Source organism: Vollenhovia emeryi, unplaced genomic scaffold (genome assembly GCF_000949405.1).
Source record: "Vollenhovia emeryi isolate VEMERY1.0 unplaced genomic scaffold, V.emery_V1.0 DF939210.1, whole genome shotgun sequence".
NCBI lineage: Eukaryota > Metazoa > Arthropoda > Insecta > Hymenoptera > Formicidae > Vollenhovia > Vollenhovia emeryi.
In genome coordinates this window covers 273436-292675 of record NW_011967156.1, presented here as the reverse complement: position 1 = coordinate 292675, position 19240 = coordinate 273436, and the positions used below count along the sequence as shown (strand labels likewise).

General features: G+C 39.0%; 2 protein-coding genes and 1 long non-coding RNA gene across 5 annotated transcripts; 2 read left to right on the top strand and 1 right to left on the bottom strand.

Annotated features, from left to right (window-relative positions):
• The first annotated feature begins 713 nt into the window (after positions 1–713).
• LOC105561163 (sorting and assembly machinery component 50 homolog) lies at positions 714–3962 on the top strand. The gene is made up of 8 exons (XM_012010911.1): positions 714–965; positions 1188–1268; positions 1420–1503; positions 1588–1806; positions 1945–2159; positions 2244–2616; positions 2713–3007; positions 3489–3962. The coding sequence occupies exons 1-8, from the start codon at positions 945–947 to the stop codon at positions 3671–3673; spliced, it is 1473 nt and encodes a 490-aa protein (XP_011866301.1). The 5' UTR covers positions 714–944; the 3' UTR covers positions 3674–3962.
• On the bottom strand, positions 3636–5540 carry LOC105561164. 2 transcript variants are annotated; one of them, XR_001008889.1, is made up of 3 exons: positions 5460–5540; positions 4021–4205; positions 3636–3718 (listed from the first exon to the last, which is right to left on the bottom strand). It is a non-coding gene; the product is annotated as an uncharacterized LOC105561164 (long non-coding RNA). The 2 variants fall into 2 exon arrangements; XR_001008888.1 differs by having other exon boundaries at positions 5405–5494.
• An 18-nt stretch (positions 5541–5558) lies between these two features.
• On the top strand, positions 5559–11847 carry LOC105561165. 2 transcript variants are annotated; one of them, XM_012010913.1, is made up of 5 exons: positions 5559–5822; positions 7905–8131; positions 8309–9298; positions 9585–9829; positions 10276–11847. In XM_012010913.1, exons 2-5 carry the CDS (start codon positions 8050–8052, stop codon positions 10483–10485), a joined length of 1527 nt encoding a protein of 508 aa, XP_011866303.1. In that variant the 5' UTR covers positions 5559–5822; positions 7905–8049; the 3' UTR covers positions 10486–11847. The 2 variants fall into 2 exon arrangements, with proteins under 2 accessions (XP_011866303.1, XP_011866302.1); XM_012010912.1 differs by having other exon boundaries at positions 7905–9298.
• The last annotated feature ends 7393 nt before the right edge of the window (positions 11848–19240 follow it).

The window sequence follows — 19240 nt, the reverse complement described above, 5'->3', positions numbered from 1 at the left end:
TTTATCGTTATATATAATAATAAGGATATACATCTAAAATTTATAATCGAATCTACATTTGAATATTTTAAATAAAAGAAGAAATAAGCGAACTGCTGCTGAATTGACTTAATTGACGATTCTTCTCCTGATATCGAAACGAAGTACATCACTTCGTGGTCCGATAAGAAAATAAGGTAAAATAATACATTGTTATAACGTTATGTGATGTTGCTTGTTGCTTAAGTTATATGTTAAATGTTGCTTGATCGTTCTAGCTTCGATTTTTCTGGCAAAATACGTCTTCGATATATTAATTTTTCCTCGGTCATTTCAGTACAGACAGATCGCTAAAAAACGCACGTTCGAAAACGTAGTTTTCGGTCAAAATCTGAAGTGCGTGACTTCGAAGTTATAGAAGATGAACAGCAAAATTATGAAGTTTTTTATTCCATCTGTCTATAAATTCCAGGCGCAATCTTGCGATAAAGGGGATCAACGTTCACCCGAGTGAACTTTGATTCTGCCACTCCGAACACCCTGTATGTGGCGTGTTGAACCGCTTATGAATAGACGATCCGGCCAGCCCTCCGTATCATAAGAGGCGACTAATAGTGCCTTGAAATCAAGCGGCTAAAAGGCAGTGCGCGACAAAACCCAGAGAAGATGTTTCACGACTACTGGTTAGTCTTGACACCCACTTGGTACTCGACTAGAGAACCAGCGCGCCGTATTACAGAAGAAGAAGAACACCCTATATGAATGGGACGTGTCACGTGTCGCGTGGTGCTGCCGTCGCGCCGGTGAACGGCGATCCCGTGTGCATGTTTTTTTTTTACCCGCACTCGATCTTTAAATCGCAAGTTCGCCGTGCGTTTCGCTCGACGGCTGTCGCGACTAATTTTGGCATGAGATTTTAACGCGGCAGCCACGAAAAGGGAGGGCAGAGATACGCCGACGAGATAATGGGCACTGTCCACGCTAAGGCACGTATTTATTATTAGAAGTTACGGCATAACCTAAAACCCCGTTTTTTCGGGATCCGCGGGATGAGTAATCTCTAATAATATCACCGGTGATTGGATAATTTTAATTTTCATCCGAATTCTCGCGATGTCAATCGCCGGGCAAGTCTCGCTCGCGCGGATTTTTATCGAGGAATGTGTATACAATTGCAATCTGACGGAGGTGTCTGTTTGTTTTCTCAGGAATCCAGTAATCCTTTAGGCTTGGGTCAATTACCTAAGGACGTCTCCGCAAACAAACGCGATGATCCAAATGACAACTTTGTATGTCCACGACTTACACACAAAACAACACATTATGCCACGATATGCCTAGATCTGTATTCTAGATTGCTTTAAACACTAAGACCCTTGAAAAATGATAAATTATTTTACTATTAAAATCCCACAAAAGAATTAATTGATTTTCTCGCAGCCACCATTTTCCGATGACAAATCACAGTTACACAGGGAAGAGGAGAACGTACAGACGAATAGTATTGTACTGCAGGAGGTAGAGGTACGTTACTGGAGTTATTGAGGCGTAATAGTTGCACATTGTCAGCTGTAGATTCTGATTATCTCTGCTTATCGTTCTTTCCAGGCACGAGTCGACAAGATACACGTGGACGGACTTGTACGAACGAAAGACGACATAATCAAGTCGCAGGTGACTGACTTGTTTAAAGCTCGAAACTTTGAGGATGTTATTATACGCGCTTATAAGGTGCGGGAGAGGCTGGACGCGCTGGGGTGTTTTAGGAACATCGGAATTTACATCGACACCAGTCAAGGACCCGACGCCACCCCCGACGGCGTAGAAGTATATAATTGTACAATTAATTAGACAAAGAATAAGTAATTCCTCTAGATTTAAGCGTAACGCAGTTCTCGTCCTCGCGCGCCGCACGCAACGCCGTGCGTCTGTCCGTGACGCTCACCGAATCGCGTTTGTCGTCAGGTGACTTTTAAGGTGCGCGAAATGAGACGCCTGGTCGGCGGTATCAGCACGATGGTCGGGAACAACGAGGGGTCCCTGATCATCGGCGCGAGGGCGCCGAATCTGTTCGGCAGGGCGGAGCGTGTCCAGATGGAATATTCACACGGTAACAAAAGTTCGATCAACTTCAATGTATCCGCCATTAAACCATTTCCGCAGAGCTTGTACAACGCAGTGTGAGTCGGGACATCTGTACCAGTATCTAACTTATAACGAGCGCGTTCGGAGTCGCGGTTAACAGTCGGATTAACGCTCTACAGATTAACCAGCACCGTGTTCAGCACGACGCACGACTTCCCGTGGTCCGGCTTCAAGCAGAACGACAAGGGGCTGCTGCTCGACATGGAGCTAAATCAGACGGACACCTCCAAGCACAATGTACAGTACGAAGCTGCATTTAGGAACATCAGTTGCTCAAAACAGGCGGCTTTTCGCATACGGGAGCAGTGCGGGCCGAATTTGAAGTCCGCGCTGAGGTACATCTGGACGATAGACAAGAGGGACTCGCCTATATTCCCCGTTACCGGCAGCCTCATGCGATTGACGACGGAAATGGCTGGCCTGGGCGGCGATATCGGTTTCTTAAAGAACGAACTTGCCATACAGACCAACTGGTCGCCTCACGAGTACGTTGTAAGTATTCGTTTCTCGCGATTCTTTGTTTTTGTCCAACCCGACTCTGTATACATCGTAAAAGTATTTCATCGCGACTTTTCCGCCTTCGAACAGACATTCCAGCTGGGCCTTCAGTCCGGGCTGTTGAATACAATCAGCAACGACATGAAGATAAGTATCGCCGATCATTTCTTCCTGGGCGGCCCGCTGAATCTACGCGGATTCGACATGCGGGGGTGCGGGCCCCGCTCCGACGGCAACTCGGTGGGCGGCGAGATGTACTGGGCAGCCGCGCTTCACGTCTACACGCCGCTCCCGTTCAGACCCGGCCGTAACAGCTTCGGGGATTTGTTTAGGCTGCACGGCTTCATTAACGGTGGCAATCTGTCTGATATCAAGTTTGCGGACGGTGAGCGAAGTAATTCGATAGATTATTTCCAGTGTATTTTCAGACTTAAAGTTTTATTTATACAATTGTGTAACTCAAAGGAGATTGAAATATAATTCAAAGAAGATCTAAGTATTTATAATTTAAGGAATATTTAAAAAGTAAAAAAATTTATAGTAATTGCGCGATCAATAGTGATTGTGCCTGTTTTTCCAATTGTATTTTTGCCTTTGTATCGGCCCTAAAGCCCGCATCAGACTACGGATTGAGATTAAGATTAAATTGAAATTTGACCAAGTAGAGTAAAAGTCATTAAACTTGAAATTAGTAAACTTTACTCTGATTTGGTCAAATTTCAATCTAATCGTAATCTCAAGTCGTAGTCTGATACGGGCTTAATAATTTGTCTATGGAGCGCTGGCCTCTTATAATCCTTGCTTAATCTCATTACAGCTCATTAATTTGATTTACACGAACGCTTACGCGTGTTCGAAATTTTCAGGTAATCTGTACAACGAAAACATGAAGATTTTCACGGAGAACATTCGCTGCGCCATCGGCGGGGGCATCGCGATGAAACTAGGAAACATTGCCCGTATAGAATTGAACCTAGTTACACCATTGTTGTTCATGAGGAGCGACGTGCTCCAGCAATTTCAATTTGGTATTGGCGTTCAATACCTCTGAGCATTTTGTACCTCTCGATAGTCCTGTATTTTACGATGAATCTAACTGTAAGAAAGAAATAGAAGGATTGTAAATTTATTTCCGTTACTTGTCCGAAACGAAGTGTACAATATTTGCAATAAAGTATCTTCGCTGGCCTTTGCGAGCGCGGTGGGAACGACACGTTATCCGAAACCCGCTTATCCACATTGCTAATCAAACGAGTCACGGCGGAGGAAGAATTTGCTCTTTCACATGTACGTTTTGCCAAAAATTTAAATAAAATAAACTAATATAAGTCGTCAGCGTATTCATGAGAGAAAAAGTGATTTATTCTCTAAAAACATTGTGTCTTTAACAATGCATACCTATCGTATTTTTCTTCTGTTTCTTACAAAGCCGTTTGAAAGTGTTCCGTTATGCACGTACATTGTATAGTAAGGTCGTGTCGATATCTGGTCGTGCATTTTCTGACGCCATTGTCTCGCATGTCCGTCTACCTGCACAGCGTGACTCACGCACGTTTGGTAAACGCTGCTAACATTGCTCGAAACTATAATTGATAATAATGATGGTATGTACAAGATATGGACGGATAGCGATAAGAGTGGGCGAAAGGGGGGACGAAGGGGTCTGAAAAGTTACTCGTGACCCTGCTTGGTAACCCGGGCGATCGGCACGGAGGAGAATGGAACGTTGCGACGGCGAAGTCGCTTTTCGCTCTGACCAGCTTGGACGTGAGTTACCTCGGTGGGTAGCGCGAATGTCGAATATGCAATTGCGTTACGCAAGAACTGCATTCGTATATACTCGAATACTCCGCGTACTCGTTGCATTTGTATACCTGTTACCCCGACACACGTGAGCCAATTTCGGGGAATGTTTCGTCAGCGTCATGCATATCATATGAATCAGCCAATCGTTTCTAAATGGAAAACCTCGATGACACGCCGACTATGCTTAGAGTTTTTTTTTTCAGCGTTTTTCTCAGATCACTGGATCAATGTCCACCGAGTGTATTGAATACTGTTGGGGATAGTCGCGCGGAATTTTACGTGTAAGAATAATTTTGTGGATTTTGTACAGTTCGCCTTTCGAATCACCGCCTACTTAAAGTGTAATCTCGTCTCAAGAAATTTTAGGAAATTAGAAATAAGACGAAGTTTCAGTATTGAATGGGTGTTCCCCGTGCTGCCTATATTTACTTGTATGATGTATGATCAATGAATTTATTTTTCCTAATAATCACATTTGAGTTGCATATACTGTCATTTGTGTAGTGCTCTAAAAGATATAATTATGTGCATTTATTGTAATATATTTGAAATTATTATGTATTAAAAGACGAAAATAATAAAAAATACACTTTGCAGATCAAGTAGATTGAGAAATTATGTCGTTGCAGTCAAAATTTCTGCTGCAAAAATTTGGTTATGATTTTGATGTAGGTATTATACATTATACATATACATACATATATTGATATTCTGTTCCGAGATACCTTTGCCTCGTGCACAAAATGTGCCGAACAAGAATTCTGTTTTTTTTTTCATTAGAATAAATTTAGAGTTAAGTTAGAAATTACTACACATAAATTATACTTTTCATATATGTATATACATATTAATATCTCGCTTCGCGAGACAGAGCTACGATTTTGACTGAGGAAAGAGTTGTTTCTCGTTGAAAATCGCATCGAATGATACCAATTTGATTGATTTTTGAGATGGGGTAGCTATACTGAAGAATTACCAAATCTTCTTTCCGTACGTATCAAAAACACAGCGTCAATTTCATTATACCATACCATACAAGTAGGCTTGAAGTTGCTCCGCGCATGCACGACCCCGCTCCCACTCGTACCGTTCCTCTAGCTGGTGGCCCTGGTGGCGCGGCCTGCGCGCTCGTCGCTACCACTTTCGTTTTGTAATTGAAGATGGCCGCTTGAAATATCTCGTCAACATGCATGCTGTAAAAATGTGTACATCTGAGGAGGATATTCTCGCCCTCGCGAAATCGAATCAAGTTAGCACGGAGGACTACGCTTATCTGCGATTACAGGAAGTCGTCACCGAGTCGTGCTGTTTTCACCGCTCCGCGGAAAACCTGTGGCATTGTACGCGACGTTACGCCGATACGCCATTCGACCGCGAGGATTGTGTTATCTCACGTAAGTCACGAATATGTATGTGCAACATGCACCCGCGCGCGCGTGAATGCGTGCGACGTGCGCGCAGATATGTGTGCGTGGACGATTGACTAGTGTGTCACATGGCTAAATCCATACGCTGAATAATTGCGTGACTATCACGGTCTTACACGCACTTACATGTAAGACCGTGACGTTTCCCGCGGCACATTTTGGGTCTGTGTTTTTGTAGCTAAACTGGCTGCACTATTCAGAGTTTATCTTTCCCCACCTACTGTGGAGGGAAAAAGATCAACTCTGCATTAGTGCAGTTCAGCTATAAAGAACGGACCGAGGAACAGACCCTTCCCGGCCCGAGTGTTTATCTATGTGGAGAGAATTCTCCGATACGCGTTATCTGATTGTAATACATATTTGAGGAAAAATGCCCGATAGCGTTCCCGTCAACGGCCGTGCCCTTGACGTATTGAAAAGCGTTTTTTTCCCGGGTAAATCTTCGGATTCTGATTAACCGAATATAATGATTTCCTTTATGAGTTGAGCTTCCGAGACCTTGGAATAGAAATCGTTATTTAATTAATTTTTGATCGCTGACCTTTGATCAATTGGAATTTAGAGTTCAATTGTGAAATTAGGCGAAATTATCAAGGTTCCCTCTTTACATTTCTAGAAGATATAAATATAAAATTTTATGTTTGACGAAATTCTGAAGAATTTCAGGGAGGGAAATTTATTCGAAGAAGGAAACGCATAGTCCATATGACGGATATGTTCGACAAGTTAGAATTACAAAATAAAAAGTGTCCTGGAAAAGAAGTTCGGTTCCGTAATACTTATGTTTTGCACATCGACGTGTGTACGTGTCGTAAGGGTACTCTTGCGTCAGACCCTACAGGATGTACAGGATACGCGAGAGTACTGTTCCGAATTTTGTAAAATGGTACCTGACTTCTCTTCTTAGTCTGATCTAATCTACCACCATTTTTCGTAAAGGTACTCTTGCATTAGACATCCTGTAGGGTCTGTCTGACGCAAGAGTACCTTTACAAAAAATAGTGGTAGATTGGGTTAGACTGAGAAGAAAAGTCAGGTAGCATTTTACAAAACTGGGAATAGTTACCGAATAACTTATTGAAACGTCTGACCGAATGAGATGGACAAACTTCGAGTTCTCTTTTGTAAAATATAAAATGCCTGAAAAGAGCCCCAACAAAAATTGGCAATTTCAAGTTTTGTTTTACATTTGTAATGAAAAATTGGATTGCGTTCAGCTGGACTTCCTTCGCCTCGTATGTTTATGGCCCGGTCTACAATGAGTCGTTAGTCGTTAGTCAGAAGTCGCAACTATATGTTGATCCTTTTCCTTTCTGGGTGGAAGAAAAAGGACCGACATATAGTTCCGACTTCTGACTAACGACTAACAACTCATTGTAGACCGGGCGTAAACCTCACTGAGGTGGACACAGGTGTTGACATTAACTGTTTATATCCAAGTTCAGGCTTGATACCACAGTGTGTAAATGCTAGTGGATTTGTCCTCTGACAACGTTAAAATTGTGATTGGGTGAGCGAATCCTTCTTCCGCAGATCTTTCTTTCCACGTATCTGTGTCTGAGCTAGCAGACTTTCGGTGGTTGCTCTCAGGTTTCTCTCTGGTTGTATTGTCATTATTATTATACAGGGTGAATATATTAACAGATGTGCCAACCTTTTACCATAGGAGATGAATTACCGACCGCAACTGTAGCCAAACCTAGAAACAATGGAAAAACAATGTCATTATATGCGTCTCAATCATGTAATATCTATTTATATTTCTCGAGATACAATTAGATATTAAATTATTGAGACATGTATAACGAGATTTTTCCATTTTTTCCAGATTTGGCTACTGTTGCGGTTGGTAATTCATCTCCTATGATAAAAGGTTGGTACATCCATTAATATTCATCCTGTATATTTACATATATTTTGTAATTCGGAGTTTTAATAACCAAGATCTCCCTAAAATTCGTAAAGTACAAATGTCGCATTTTGCATCAAACCATATAATTTTTCTAACTTGTGGATAAACGTATTCTAATCTGTGTATATTTTTGGCAGCTTACTTGACAACATCGAGAAGTAGGGGCAGAATACCAATTTGAGTTGGAACACGCCAGGGATTCCATTGCTCCTTGGGTCTGCGCGTTTAGACCTCTCTAGAACACGTGTTCGTCAAGCTATCTCCACCTGTGGAAAATTCAGCATGTATCCCGTACAGTACACAGAACCAGAAACGCCTTTCACAATGAGGAAGCGCAGTTACTTAGACATGTGGTCACCGAACGGTAAGATGATACGGTCGTACGCTACGGTTGTAAATAATGAGATACTGTTATCTGATCTCGTGAAAGATTCGCCGGCGATGACCAAGAGCATGCTCGATGCTGCGCGACGTTTTCTACGTATAATCAAGGAAATATACCACAAAAGGTATATCCAGTCCATGCTTTCTCACTTTGTAGCGAGATGTCACACCGAGATAGATATCGACCACATGATCAACTTACAATCAATTAAGATGAGAAATGATGCAAACCTCGTAAAGAGCTCTGGCAACACATACAAAAATAATAGTACAATGGAATCTCACTTCATGCTGCAAGTTAGCAAGATAGACAAGACAACGAAGGACAGTATGTGGAAGAGTGAGACAGACATCCACGAAGACACGGATGTCGAATCCTTTCTCATGGTTTCTCAGTTGGACGTACCAGCCATGGATTTCATAGAAAGTCTAATGTCATGTATTTCCCAAGTTTGTCGAAATTTGGGAAAGTCTTTGAACAGCGTGTCCGGTCTTTACTGCAAACCAGAGTCAGCGCAAATGTCCGTGAAGCGTCCGTCGATGAAGCTGCACCACCGGAGAATAATCACCGCTGTCGCGGTGAGCCGTGGTCGCGGCAGAGGGAAGGGTCAGCTGAGGCGCTCCGGAGTGAGCCAAACCATATGCCGGATGGAATGTGTCAAGCACGAAGATCATGAGCTTATGCAGTACCCTCTCGTCGACGCGGCGTCAAACGATTGTTTGTTAGACTGTAATTTTGACAACTTTAATATTTCGGATCTTACTTATCCCACAAAACTGCTCAACTGTCCGTTGATGTCCAGCTCCCCCAAATCGCCCACGAAGGGAAAACCGAACGCGCGTAAGAAGAGAAGTAAAGCGAGATGCGCGACCAAGGTGCGTCATACAGCTAAACCTTCGATGATAAATGTTTCCAAGGACAACGACAGCGAAATTTCTGATGCACAAGAGGATACGTTGCACTCGATGGAGTACTTCTTTGACGATGAGGATGGTTGGATCTTTTGCAAGGAGGTTGGTGACGACAAATTGCCCAAGACACGTGAGAAACAAGGAGCGACAGAATACCCTACCAGAGCACGTCATGTACATAATTCTCCGATGAAGAAGTACAAGGATTTTACCAGCGAGATCCATGAGAAAAATAGTAAAGAAATCTATTATAACATTAACATTGATATACAATATTAAACTGTTCTAATGTTAAGAATATTAACATTGGCAACTTTACTTTGCCGAACTGGATGATTTAATTGATCATATTTGTATAAATTGCAAGATTTTGTATATTCCCCTCGACATCCTTTTTACTTCACCGTAATTCAAGTTGACTAATATCACTGAGTCCTTAATGATCGTTTACTATTTTAACACAACTGTGCGCTAAGTGATTTTGGGATTGTTAATACTAAATACATAATATTTTTATACAGTTTATATCCACAATTCTGAGGGAGCTTCGTCTCGATTGCGCTCGTCATCGGAGAGTTCTATCGAGTTTGAAGGCAATAATCATAATTTCACGGCTTTGGACGAGCAAGAAACGACGGATTCTAATAATTCCTATGCTGCTGAAGCGAGCGACGATGACTTTGAAATTAGCTTCTGTGATGAAGACAAGGATGAATCGATTGTCTTTGTTGATCAAGACTATGAAGAATTAACGGCGCGAAAGAAGGTACTTAAAAAATCCTCCATACTTACTATCAGTCATAGTAGTAAATTGTCATTTTTTAAATGAGAAAAATAGTAAAGAAATCTATTATAACATTAACATTGATATACAATATTAAACTGTTCTAATGTTAAGAATATTAACATTGGCAACTTTACTTTGCCGAACTGGATGATTTAATTGATCATATTTGTATAAATTGCAAGATTTTGTATATTCCCCTCGACATCCATTTTACTTCACCGTAATTCAAGTTGACTAATATCACTGAGTCCTTAATGATCGTTTACTATTTTAACACAACTGTGCGCTAAGTGATTTTGGGATTGTTAATACTAAATACATAATATTTTTATACAGTTTATAACATGATGTTAAATACACGAGATATGTTTCTACATGTGTGCACGTATCAGCAGAGAATATCGAGATTCGAAATTTGGTTTCAGGTGAATTTCAACCTGACCCCTGTCGTACACGCCATAATAACCTGGGATTACGCATACCGGGCAGCCCGAAAAGGTCCATGGGAAGAAATGGCGCGGGACAGAGAGAGATTTAGGAATCATATAAATCGAATTGCGCCTATCATTGATCCAGTTTTAAAAAATGCACATCGCTTGCAAGTTTGGCAGGAACGTTTCGCTTCTCTAGAATAATTTTAGCTAGTGTCATGGATTATTGATATTTTCTTAAATACAAAAATATGAAAATGTGAATGGAGTATAAAGAAATTTTGTCTTCTCATGTGACTAAAATATATGTCATATTCAATATAGTTTGTTATCAGATTTTACTGATTGATCAAAGTAATTGCTGATGGCAACAATTGTAACTTTTCTTTTTCTCTCTCTAAAAAAGTTTCCATTTTTTTAGAAAGAAAAGCAAAGATAAATCGATATTCTGATTTAAAGTAGGATGTGAAAGAAAAAAAATGACTTTCCTTAATAATTTACTGAAAAATTACGTTACTTTTTTACATATTTGTTTTAGGGATACATAACGCGTGACGATCGTTACTGCTTGACCGGAATGATAAAAAGAAAATGTAAATGCTATGTTCTTGTGAACCTTACAAAATTCCATCAATAGTAATTCTCTGTAAATAATGGTACACTAGTGGATTATATTCGAACTATGGATAATTGTCGATGTATATAAGTATGTATATATATATAACGTCAGATAACTGGAGAAAGTTATGTATGTACATAAATAGTTTATATAGACCGTAAAGTTTATATGTGCGCGAAATCGGAAACCTAGTTTTAAATCAATAGTCTGTCACATGTATTTCACAATGTTTCTTTATTTCTTCTGTCGCAAATTTTCTTTGATATTCACGAAATTAATAAAAGCAAATAAAAAAGATTTTTTATCATGAGCAAAAGGTGATAGCTTGTTTATTAATGTTTTTCTCCTTTTGTGAGTTTTTCTACTTCGCAAAAATGTAAAAATTTGATAAAAAAGTTATCATTTGATATATTGCATTTAAGGTATTAAGTTTGTAGAAAATATGAGTGCAATTTAATTATATATACAATAGTTATAAATGTTTAGCGATAATGTTGGTGGATGGGAATAGCAGCTAAAATTTTATTTTTAACATTATTTAAGAATGATTCCACGTGAGATATAAATTATTTCGAGTTATATAACAAGTAAAAGGAGAGAGTGTTTTTCTGAATTAGACAAAAGAATGTGTATGTACATTTGTGTTCTTTTAAACACTCGCATTGCTTTTAAATTTAGTTATCTTTTACATTAATATAATTGCTTTTAATTTGGTTAATAAAGAATAACTAGCAAATCTAATCTTCGAATAAATGGAGAGACTTTCCATTGATATAAATTTAATATACAAAAGCGAGGAAAGTTTTATACACCACGGTGTTTATTTATAGTTTGTATTTTTCAAATTGTGTTCTCTGACAATCGTAAGATTTTTCAATTGTCATTTAAATATTTGAATGCATGATTGACTTCAGGTTGACTTATCCAAATATATTTTCCGAAATAAATTTAATTATTTTTTTAATTGAAAGACTCGTTATTTTCAGAGATCTTCAAGTAAGTTTTTTTCGATTTTTTACTAATGATGTTATACCTAGAAGCGTAAATTAATTTTATGAATCTACTTTCGTATTGGAAATACAAGTGGATAAACATGGAAAAATTGTGGGCACATTCTCAATTTTTATTTGCCACACAATTGATTTTTCCGTATTATATGTATCGTGTATTTATAATTATATATATAATTTTTATTATATATTTTTTGGAAGAGTGGCACGTAAGCAAACGGAGAACCTAAGAGAAACGTTATCTGGGATAAAGACTTATTTTCTGCAGAATTACTTATTCACGTAATATGTTTCAGCGACAAACCGCCAAGAATTATGTTTTTTATTGCACGCATAACGTTATGTGTGCAAATAGAAATAATCTTCGCTTGCACCTGCGATGATTGAGACCAACTTGCTCGCAAAACACTCTCTCTTAATATTGGAGCGAAGTACAAACCATTTTATGATTTTATATGCTCAAAATTAAATTGCTAAACAACACTGATGTTGAGATGTAGGATAAGACATCGGAAAATAATTTTGGAAATTTTTATGTTATAATTTTTGATAGCACAAGATATAGCGGACAAGAATTTAGCATTTATGTGCTGTACGCTAGATATTAAAAATTAATTTGTTCGTTTAGTTTTACCGTTATCTCGAGACTGACAAGACGTGTCAAAAAATTCACTCTGTCAACTCATTAGTTTTTGTCGGTGCACAATTGTCCTAATTAAAATGTGATTTCATGCTGTTTCCCACTAGTTAATTTAATATTAAAAATAAATTATTAAGCATTAATATTTATATTCCGCCTTTTGCAACGACGGCAATTCTTTCTCATAAATATTTCACAGTTCTCTTCTCGTGCGTGTCCGTTACTTTGCACCGTCTCGCAAGCATAATTTTCAGACGCATCGATTTCATTTTTCCCGCCGATTGTCTACGCAGTTGGCCGCACGTTCGCTTACAATAATTACTTGCACTGGGAAATTTCTCATGATAATGTAACAATGGCAGAATGATAGGATTGGAATTGTGTCAAGGGCATATTACATGATTGTTGCTTACCGATTCTATGATCACTAAAATGAAGAGTACTGATTAGGGCGTTCGTTGCTTTCGAATTGGTCTTCGACATATGAGTTTACAGGTTTACCATTTTTAACGCGAACTCCTTTTTCGATGAGAGATTCGATTATGCGAAACCATTAAGAGAATATGACGTAACAATGTCGTCAGAACTTTTAAAAAATGTTGAAGACGTCTTATGGAATTTTCGCAGAAACTGTAATCATCTGTATGACAGCTGTGACTTCTTACGTTACACTTTATGACGTCTTTATAATACTTTAAAATGTTTTTAACACGTTTTATTCAGGATCGCTTTTAAATCCGTATAATTTCGTTCAGTAGAATAATTTGTGTGATAACATACATATACATATGTATATATAGACAGAAAGAGGAGACATTTAAAAAAATTTTGAAGGCGTCTTATGAAATTTTCGCAGAAACTATTATATAATCGTCTATATGACATCTGTAACTTTTTATGTTACACTTTATAATGTCTTTATAATATTTTTAAATGTTTAAAAGAATTGCTCGATAAATTAACATGTCGATAATTTAATGCACACATTATTTTAATAACGATTTAATGTCAATTTGTCGAAAATTGTGTGTAATTAATGTTACTGGACAAAAGATCTGTGTATGTATGTATATATGTATCATTAATATTATATGACATACGTAATTTTTATATATAATTTATAAGAATGTAATAAAATACGCATTAATGATATAAAACATCGATTTAATAAATATTTTTCCACACGTCTACTTTCGCATGTTCCAAATAAAGAGGAAATCTAAAAGTTGCAATCTGTGGAATTTTAAGTGAAGCTTTCGACACAAAGATCAATAAAGTATCAGAAGATCATGATCGGCAGAGACGTGGCGCTATCTAATATTTCAAGAAATTTCAAAGACTGTTGAGAAATAATCAGAAATGCGATTATAAAAATCCCAATATAATTTTCAGTTTGGGAATTGAAACTAAATCAAAATTCTCTGAAAAATTAGAGGAAGTCAGAATGTAAAGTGGAGTAAGAAATAACTTGAAGCATTCAATTTCAATAACCAAACGTTATCTTTCATTCATTTGTGAATAAAACCATGATGCACATGAAATTACTAAGTAATGAAATATTATTAAATATTAAAAGAAGTTCACGAACGGTCAAGTTGCAGCGAACGAGCACAAAGTGAACAGGAAGAGGATGGGCATGTCTTGAATTGACGGGGCCGGATAGATGACAGATCCTCATCGCGAGCTGTTGCAACGAGCGCGTTATGCGCCGTTGCATTGACCTAGCACGTTTACACGTTGTGAAAAAACGGCGAGGCGCATCGTAAATCCCGGCAATCTTCATTATGGAAATTTCCGTCACGGCTTGGCCAATTTCCATATTGTAATCCACCTGATGCTCGTAAACGAGTCTCTCGAGGACCAAACTAGTCCCCGTTTCTTGCAAGTCTCCTAATTTTGTTTAGTTTGTCACTTCATAATTTTTTTCTACTCTTTGTATTCTATAGAATATATCGGTTTGGCTTCTTCGAAGCGCATATGATATCGCGAATAGATTGCCGAACGTTTAATTTTCGTACATAATATCCTGCGTGCATCAGCGATTTTCTAAAAATTCGAAGCAAAAATGAGATTTTTTTCGATGAAACTCACTTGATTGACGCTTGTACGCGCGATAACAATGACTGATTATTATTATTATTATTATTGTTATCCTCGAGAATTCTCGCAATCCTTGTTATATTATACTTTAGAACTAAGAAAATGTTTCATGTCGTATTTGCGGTTTAAGGCAATCGGTGGTCGAACCATTTTATAAACGAACACGCAACGCAACTGTTTGGAAAAGAAAAAGTACCTGGGGTATACTTTTAATTCAACTAGTTGCCATAATATATTTGGTTCAGTTGAGAAAGATAGAAACAATGAGATGTCATTGTATTAAGGTTGACGTTAAGTGAACTCGACTTCAATGTTTAACTCTTTCACTACCAATTAATCGCTTTGTCACGATGAACTATTGAATCATTAATTAAATTAATTAATTATTAATATATAATGTAATTTTCGAAGGTACGACTTGCGAGAAAAATTGTGTTTTAATCAGCTTATCGGAATATTCGTTGCACAGGCAGCATCTTCACTTGCACTTTCACGTGGAAAGTTTCAAAAGTTCACCGCCACTTTCTCGCCTATCCTCCACAAACAACCGTTTACTGTGTTACAGTTGACTTTAGTTTCTCCTCGACGCGACAAGTAACAACAAGAATTGATATCGTTCGATTCGCCTAAGCGACACGAGTATCCGAACTAATAAGTCGTAGAAATTCAGATGTAGATAAGGCAACTCAGAAATGATTTTACACCAGTTCCCTGCCGTTTTACGATTTAACAGGTCTGGCTCGGTAAACGTAGCATGGTCGAATCCGCCTAAAAATTACATTATTATACAATAACAGTTGAATGTGTCGAAAGATGCCTCGTTAGATGCGTTCCTCATAAACTGAAGACCTAAATTGTACTATCCGGTGTCAAGGCTTAGTTCCAGATTCGTCATACATGGAGAACACGCTCAAGAGATCGTTGTCTCTTTCTCTCTCGCGATTTTTTTTCTTTATTACACGGGACTTCTCTCCACAGATTATTCCATACGATCTGCTTTCACCTTTTCACGCTGAAACCGATCCGGCTACGTGCGAGAGTGAATGATATATACATTGCAGAGAAATAATATAATCATTTTAGCTGACATTTAAATATTTTAGCTATAACATAGTTCGACTGCGCAAATGTCACCAGGAAGAATAACTATAATTTCACGTACAGCAGTTGTTTTTATAAATAAACATTCGGTTATTGCGAACCTCTGTGCCTCACTCTCTGATATATTTTCTTTCAGGCGTTAGCTGACGTATCTTACAATTCACTCACTCCACGAGACACAAAACTCTCAGTCTTCCTATTGCCCTATATTTTATGACTAACGTTATGAACGACAGTTGTTACATAGTCAGTGTTACATAAGCCGGATTCCCAATTAATTATACCCAGTAACGACATTCGACTTTTCTACGTCAAGTAACGTTTCCCTGCGATTTATTTCTACAATTATCTCTAAATGCGTTACAAGATAAATATGGTGGTACCGGTATGCGCAATGGTAGAAATCACACGTGATGTAATTGAGGAAGTTATCCCATTGGAGGTGTAATTGTAATATGAAAAATTAAATTTTCAAGCTGCGACTGTTTCTCCTAGTCTTACAGAACTTAGAGCAACAGGATAGATGTTTTCTTATTATAAATAACAATGGCTCGTATGATGAAATCGAGTAATGAAAAAAGGGCTCAGAGCCTGAACAAGGTTGTAGTGTCCAATAAAATAATTTTAATTACAAATGCATATAAATGCATATTGATTTTCTTATTTCTTTAATTTTTCGACTCGCCGCTGAATTCCTCGTTTTGGGAAAGGCGATCGACAGTAAAAGTAAACAGCGTGCAACGCCGATTCTCGCGTGCGAAAATCAGCTCGGGAACTTTCTCCAATTTGGGCAGATCCCAAATTACCATTAGGCGTTGGTCGTGCCATGCTACCCGGAGCCGTGCCCAGTCCGGCCGTTGTCCCGCAATCTCGGCACACAATATCGCCCCAATTGAGTTCCGCCGGCTTCGCAGCAATTACATCACTCGCGCATCCGGCACGAATTCAAGTACGGTCTGCCAGAGGTTTCCTTCCCGAGTTTGCGACAAATTGTATTTTCTCTCGATCGTGACAATGTCTGCCGGATATAAAGATCAATTTAAGTTTTTTTAATAGCCAATTGAACTTGAAAGCTTGAACTCGTTCTGTGGTCGAACTGTGGAAGAATCGACTTTGTCCAGGCAAAAATTTAATGGGAATATCTGACAGTTCTTATTTTTTCAGTGCTGAAGATACGACAATAAAATTAATTATATTATGTATGAGAGATGAAGAATTCAAAGTAGTACAATGTCTGTCCCAATTAAACTTGAAAAGCTGAACTCGTTCTGTGGTCGCACTGTGAACGAATCGACTCAGTCCATGCAAAAATGCAATGAGAATATTTGACACTTCTTATTGTTCAATTCCGGATACGATAATAAAATTAATTTCATATGAAAAGAGAGGAAGAATATAAAACATTCTTGTAGACCTGGAAATTGCAACGAAATTTACGGTTGTTGGAATACAATTCTTCCCCTCTTGCGACATGATTAAATACACGTCACGTATGTACATACATAAGTGAGTACGAGAAATCTCTTTGAATTCTTCTTCCGACTTCTTTTCGAATTGTTAAACAAATATTAGCGATTAGCGAATGGTTGTATGTTGTTTCTCAGCCTAATTGCTCGCCGGTGCTCCGTTTCTTTCACGACGAACGACCTCTTCTCATCAACCGAAGCAAGTCCAAGCGGAAACGCGCGGTGGAGTCCGCGCGAACATCGAGTTCAAAGCGAAGACGGAAGTGTCGACGAAGGCCGATGTCAAGGCGAAGAGACTGAGACCAAGGCAGTCGCTGTCGGTGCCAGTTGCCGAGATCGTCTATAATTGGAGTCTCAAGAAGGGCCCAAAATCGTCAGGGTCGTCGCCGGTTTGACCAAGAGCAAAGTCCAAGTCGTCAAGTCAAGGGTGGCATCACCCACGACGGCAACGCCAAGTCGCTGGAAAAGACATCTCCTCAGCCTCCGCTTCGCTCGAGGCCGACAGCCGAGTGGTGAAGGTTTCTCGGTGAGCGACGCAACACGATGTCGCCCCTCCAATTGTATCTCGCACACTCAGAAGAGACTGTTCCGATGGAGGATATTAATTCCCTAACGAAGCAAATTTGCAAAAAAACAATTAAGATGAGAAATTAAGTAAGAAATATTATATGTAAACTATTGAAGCTGCGAAATTTAACTTCAATCTCGACGGTATCCCTTTATCCTTTGATATCGATTTTCGAGGGAACATAGCTTATTATTATTTCAGAATCTACCTTAGTAGCACAGTGCATTGGCAAACGTTGGCTAAATATTGGCCCAATGTTGATTATATTAGAAATGCATTGGCCGAAATGAATGTAAATATTGCACGATAATAATTATATAATATTAGATTTATATTGGAAGCGCATTGGCCAATAATTAACAATGTAATAACAATATATGGGTCTAATATTGTTGCAATATTAGACACATTGGCTAAATAAGAAAAGGCATCCGTCTTACAATATTGGACCAATATTGGGAATACTAAATTTACATTCTTTCCCAATATTGCGCCAATGTATTGCGCTACTAGGGCTAGCCAATTAACATTCGTGCGACATTGCGTATGTCATACAATCTTCTTTGAAGGATGTCCCACAGCGCACTGCGCACATCAAGTCGGCGTTCGGAGAAGAGAATCATTCAGAGATTCAATCTCGACGTGGATATATTGCAACACGCGCACGATATTGCCCAACGTGCGTTTCCGCGCTTAATCCGGGGTTACTTACAAAACATACGAATTATATTATACAAATGGGTCGCGCCTTTTGAGCAACTCCTTCTTCACGCTAAAATGAATCAGCTGCTCACGGCTTTCCTAACGCTCACCGCATTACTAATGGCTATGTTAATTCCTTCCCGAGAGGCCTGTATTAATGACGCTTCGATATTCGCGTGTATATCGACTTGGGCTGTTGCCCAATTGCTTCTCGAGGGAAGAATTTCGCGCGAGTTACACAAAACCGCAGCCGAGAGAGGCTGAAACGGGCGCAGCGTTGAATCGTCGTTCTGCAGTACTGGGAATAAAATGCAGAATGATTAGCGTGATAAATTGCGAGATGATAACATCAGCCTATTTTTACCACATAGCATTCCCCTAAGAAGCTCGCAGCTACATTACCAGTTTCTCGAGCTGGTTCTACATTGTATAACCGCGTCCGCTTCGTAAATTATTCATCGCCATAAATCCCGATCTAAATCGATTTTGAGCGGGCGACGGAATTTAAGTCCCGATTAAATTTATGAACGCTCGGGGGAGAGGATCTTGTTTAACAAGTAAAATTCCTCTAAGGTCCCCTCTTTCTCTCTTTCTTCGAAACGCCGAGGTTCCACAGTACTTAAAACCGTATTCCTCCTCGGCGACACGCCCTTCTTCCTCGTTAAACGTGCGGGTGCCACTCAAGTTGCATTACAGACAACGGTATTTTATTATAATTCTGTCATGTTAACATTTCAACGCGTACCACTGTTA